Genomic DNA, 5518 nt, shown 5'->3' with positions numbered 1-5518 from the left:
AAATTGGTTAAAAGTAAAAGAATTGAAAAAGATACACTCCATGTCAGCATCAATCAATTGAAAACTAGAATGGCTATAGTAATATCAAAGTACATTTCAGAGAAAAAAAAAAATTACAGATGAAAAGGATAATTTCATAATGAGAAAGAGATCAGTTATAAGAGGACATAAGAATAATAAATATTTATGGATTAAATATGAGACCGTGAAGATGCTTAAAGTAAAAGTTGAGAAACTGGAAGGAGGAATGCGTTAAGTCTACAGTTCTCATTGGAGATTTCAATACTCCTTTCTCAGTAATTGATAAAATAAAAGCCTTAAGAATCTATAAAATGTGACCAACTGTATCAACCACTTTGACCTGAATGACATTTATTGTGCACCACATCCACATCCTGACATGCCGCTGTGAGATTAGCAATGCACTTTAAACCACAGGGTTAGTAGTTCAAACCCACCACTTGCTTCACAGAAACCCTTTATAGGGTTGGGTTGCTGTGAGTCAGAAGCAACTCAACAGCACATAACAACACCACGCAACAACAGCAGACTACACAAGCAAGAAAACTAAATTAAAAGACCATCAGATTGGAAAGGAAGAAGTCAAACTAACTGTCTTTATTCATAGATTATCTATGTAGACTATCGATTGTAACCTGCAGTTTTTGTTCTTGCTGTTAGATGCTGTTAAGTCAGTTCCAACTCAGCCACCTTGTGTACAACAAAACAAAGCACTACCTAGTCCTCTGCCATATTCACAATTGTTCTTATACTTGATCCCATTACTTATGCCACAGTGCCAATCCATCCCCTTGTGGGTCTTCCTCTTTTTTGTTGACTTTCCACTTTAGTAAACACGATATCCTTCTTCAGAGACTGGTCCCTCCTGATAACATATCTGAAGTATGAGAGACAAAGTCTCACCATCCTGGCTTCCAAGAAGCATTTTGGCTATACTTCTTCCAAATGAGATTGATTTGTTCTTTTAGTAGTCCATGATGGTGTTTTTAATATTCTCCTTCAACACCATAACTCAAATGCATCAATTACTCTACAGTCTTCCTTATTTTCATTATCCAACTTTCGCATATGAGGTTATTGAAAATACTGTGGCTTGGGTCAAGCGCACCTTAGTCCTCAAACTGACATCTATCTTTGCTCTTAAGTGCTTTAAGGAAGTCTTGTGCGGCAGATTTACCTAATGCAGTATGTCATTTGATTTCTTAACTGTTGCTTCCATGAATGTTGATGGTTGATTCAAGCAAAATGAAATCTCTGAGAATTTCAATCTTTTCTCTATTTATCTTGATGATATTGATTGACCCGATGGTAAGGATTTTTGTCTTCTTTACATTGAGGTGCAACCCATACTAAAGGCATTGGTCTTTGATCTTCATCAGTAAGTATTTTAAGTCCTCTTCACTTTCAGTGAGCAAGGTGTGTCAACTGCATATCCTACCCTAATGATGTGTTTTCTCCATGTTATCTGGCGTCTCAGATTATTTGCTCAGCATACAGATTGAATAAATACAGTGGGGAAGGATTGCAACCCTGGCATACACCTTTCCTAATTTTAAATCATTTGGTGTTCCTTGTTCTGTTCGAATAACTGCCTTTTGGTCTATGTATAGGTTCCTCATGAGCACAATTAAGTGTTCCAGATACTCATTCTCCACAATGTTGTCCATGCTTGTCATGATCCACACAATAGAAAGCCTTTGCATAGTCAATAAAGCATAGGTAAACATCTTTCTGGTATTATCTGCTTTTAGCCACGATCCACTGACGTCAGCAGTGATAGCCCTTGTTCCATGTCCTCTTCTGTATACAGCTTGAACCTCCAAAAGTTCAATGTCAGTGCATGGTTGAAGTTGTTTTTGTTATCTTTAGCAAAATTTTATTTGTACACTGTAATTGACATTGTTTGATGATTTCCACATTCTGTTGGATCATCTTCTTTGGAATGGGTACAAACATGGATCTCTTCCTGTCTGTTCGTCAGGCAATTGTCTTCCAAATTTCTTGGCATAGATGAGTGAGTGCCTCCAGTGACGCATCAGTTTGTTGAAAGATTTCAATTTGTTTTCCACCGATTCCCATTGCCCTGTTCTTTGCCAGTGCTGTCAGTGCACCTTGAACTTCTTTCTGGAGCATCATTGAGCATCATTGATCATATGCTACCTCTTGAAATGGTTAAACATCAACTATTTCTTTTTGGTATAGTGACTGTGTATTTCTTCCATCTTCTTTTGATGCTTTCTGTATCATTCAATATTTTGCCCATAGAATTCTAGAACACTTAATTGTGCTCATGAAGAACTTGTACATAGACCAAGGGGCAGTTGTTCAAACAAAACAAGGGAAACACCAAATGGTTTAAAATCAGGAAAGGTGTGTGACAGGGTTGCGTTCTTTCACCACAGTTCCTCAATCTGTATGCTGAGCAAACAACCCTAAAAGCTGGGCTATATATAAAGAAAAATATGGCATCAAGATTGGAGGAAGACTTATTAACAACCTGTGATATGCAGATGACACACCCTTGCTTACTGAAAGCACATAGGTCTTGAAATATTTACTGATGAAGACCAGATCCACAGCTTTCGGTATGGGTTGCACCTCAATGTAAAGAAAAAAAAAAAATCCCTTGCATTGGTTAAATAATTAATATTCATATAAATGGAGAAAAAACTTGAATTTGTCAAAGATTCCATTTTGCTCAGCTCCTTTGGCAATCCTTTTCTGTAGGAATTGGCCAACTGATTATAAAATTCATTAAAAATGCAAAAGACCTAGAACTGGAAAAAAAAAAAAAAAAACCTTCAAGAATCAGCATTATTCATAATAGTCTCACATTGGAAGCAACCCCAATTTTTTCATAATTTTTTTCATAAATCCATATAGTGGGATTGTTGTAGTTAGGTGTCCTCAAATGGGTCCTGACTCACAGCAACTTTGTGCACAATAGAGCGAAACAATGCCAAGTCCTGAGCTATCCTCACAGTTGTATACAATGGAATACTACTAAGCATTATAAAGGAACCAACTGTATGGAACACCATAGGCGAATCTCAAATGTGAATGGAGCCAGACTCATAAGGCTACTTATGATTCCATTTATATGACATTCTGGAAAAGGCAAATCTGTGGAATGGAAACCAGATCAATGATCGCCAGATGAAGGAGCTAACTTAGAGCTTCTTGAGGGAACTTCTGAGGGTGGTGGAATAGTTAGTTCTATATACTTGACAGGGTCATTATGTAACTTTATCATTTACCAAAACTTCTAGCACTCTAAGAAGAGTGTAGGGTATGTATAGTATATGTGAAGTAAAAAGTAAAAGTAGCCATTAGGTGCCTGATGATTGTTTAGAGAAAACTGAAAATATTGGTTAAAGAAATATCATGCAAAGTATCTGGGGGGAAAAAAGACAGGACTTTGGTTGAGATGGTGGGTGAGTGAGTAGGTGGGTTTAAATGAAGTATTGGCAGTGTGAAAGATCAAATTTTAGGAAGTTATGAAACAAGATTAAAAAAACGCTAATTGACGACAAACTTCTTTGGAATATTAAATATAAAAGCAGATATGAGATTAAGAATGGTAGTAATGGTAATGAAATAGAAGCAGAAAGGACTGCTTATTTAGAAATTAGTTCTTGAAAGGAGATTAATCGAATAGGATGTAGAGGTTGGTTGGCTGACGGAGAAAATCACTTGTCTTAGGTTATCCCAGTCTTTTGCAATTTGAAGTGATGGATTGAATCCTTAATCTTCTCCCTTTTATTCCTTAGTATTGAAACCAGATCTAGATAGAAAAATGGCATTGGATAACGCTTATGTTATAGACTCTTTTTCAAACAGATCTGACTTAGAGGATCACCTGGCCTTCTCTTTCTTTTTCCTACTCTAACCTTCTTTCCAGCACCTGTACTTTTATATTTTACATATTAGGCTTTTTAGTGTAATGTTTCCATCGGAGCAAGTAGTAAGTGTGTTTCCATAAAAAGTTTGAATGTACTGCTGACTAGAAAAGTCTTCACCATCTTTAAAGGCAGAGGAGGAGATAGTTGTGATTGTTTGGGATATAAAGAGTACGAGGATGAGTATAATAAATGTGCATTAGTACATTGTTTTAAAAATAGCTACTGGAAGGAGAGCTATACCTCAAAGATATCAGTGACGTTATAACATGACATTGTTCCTGCTAATCAGGAAGCGCAGGACTTAGATAGAGATTAGGATTCAACTCCAACCAAATAATAACGTAAAGGGAACGCCATCCATTTTTCATAGAAAGTACCTGATTGGTTTAAGAGAATGTTTACATTTTCAGATCAGTATTACATAACTTTAAGAATTTGTCATTAAAAACTCTAAATTTAATAATAAATTTTTATTTTATTATATGTTACATGCTATAAAAATTGACTTTACTATTTTTAAATCACGTTTAGAGGAAATTTTGAAACAGTGTGTCAGACATGAAAATAATTTCAAGTGTCATTTCATTTACAGGTCTGCATTACATTTACTGAATTTGGAAAAATGCAAAATATTTGTAACTTTCTTGTTGAAAAACTAGATAGTTCTGTTGTCATCAGTCCACCCCAGTTCTATCATACACCAGGTTCTGTTGAGAATCTTCGGTAAGTTAAGCACATCTTTAACTAAATTATCAATTCCTCAAATAAAACTATTCAGTGCTATAGCTCATATCTGTCATATTAATCATCTCTGCATTTAATTCCTAAGACGGAAAGCCTGTCTTGTTGCTGTTGAGAATGCATGGCGTAAAGCTCAAGAAGTCTGTAACCTTGTTGGCCAAACCATAGGAAAACCTTTATTAATTAAAGAAGAAGCAGCAAAAGAATGGGAAGGCCAAACAGATGATCACCAGTCGTCAAGACTCTCAAGCTCATTAACTGTACAACAGAAAATCAAAAGTGCAACACTACATGCTGCTTCTAAAGTATTTGTAACTTTTGAGGTAAAGGGGAAAGAGAAGAAAAAAAAGAATCTCTGAAATTCCAACCAAAATATATTTTTGTTGTTTTTTTCTTATCTATTTTATATATTTTATAATGTTCACTTTTATCTGGAGCATATATATATATAGTGCATAGCATATTAAATGCTTCTTTAAAACATCTGTCTAATATTTCTGTTTATTTTCTGTTTCTATTTTCAAAAGCTTACTTTGGGAAATTTTTTAATTTAGGAAATATGTAATTTGTACATTTATATACTAAAAATTCACACATGTGCATGTTTAAGTAACATGATTCTTAACAAAGATTAACCTAAATTTTATCATCCATGTTTTTATAATGAAAAATCCTAAACTTTTCATTATAAAAAAAAAAATTACTTATAAAAACTAGGTTTCAGCAAATTAGCTTAATTTTAAACATTATAAACCATATTTTTTACGTATCAAAGGATATTTTGATGCTCTGCCAAACGTAATCATTTTATACAACTGATGAACATAGATACAGATTTAAAGTACATTGTGTCC

The 5518-nt window shown here is 34.6% G+C and overlaps 1 protein-coding gene across 1 annotated transcript in view; it reads left to right on the top strand.

Annotated features, from left to right (window-relative positions):
• The window catches only part of IRAK1BP1 (interleukin-1 receptor-associated kinase 1 binding protein 1), a 46437-nt gene extending 41341 nt beyond the window's left edge, over positions 1-5096 (top strand). The window contains exons 3-4 of the mRNA XM_006874564.1: positions 4516-4646; positions 4753-5096. Coding sequence (XP_006874626.1) covers positions 4516-4646; positions 4753-5023 — 402 coding nt within the window. The 3' untranslated portion in view covers positions 5024-5096. The remainder of the gene's footprint in view (positions 1-4515; positions 4647-4752) is intronic.
• The last annotated feature ends 422 nt before the right edge of the window (positions 5097-5518 follow it).

Source organism: Chrysochloris asiatica, unplaced genomic scaffold, assembly GCF_000296735.1.
Source record: "Chrysochloris asiatica unplaced genomic scaffold, ChrAsi1.0 scaffold00286, whole genome shotgun sequence".
NCBI classification, from domain to species: domain Eukaryota; kingdom Metazoa; phylum Chordata; class Mammalia; order Afrosoricida; family Chrysochloridae; genus Chrysochloris; species Chrysochloris asiatica.
This window is presented reverse-complemented; position numbering and strand designations above follow the sequence as displayed.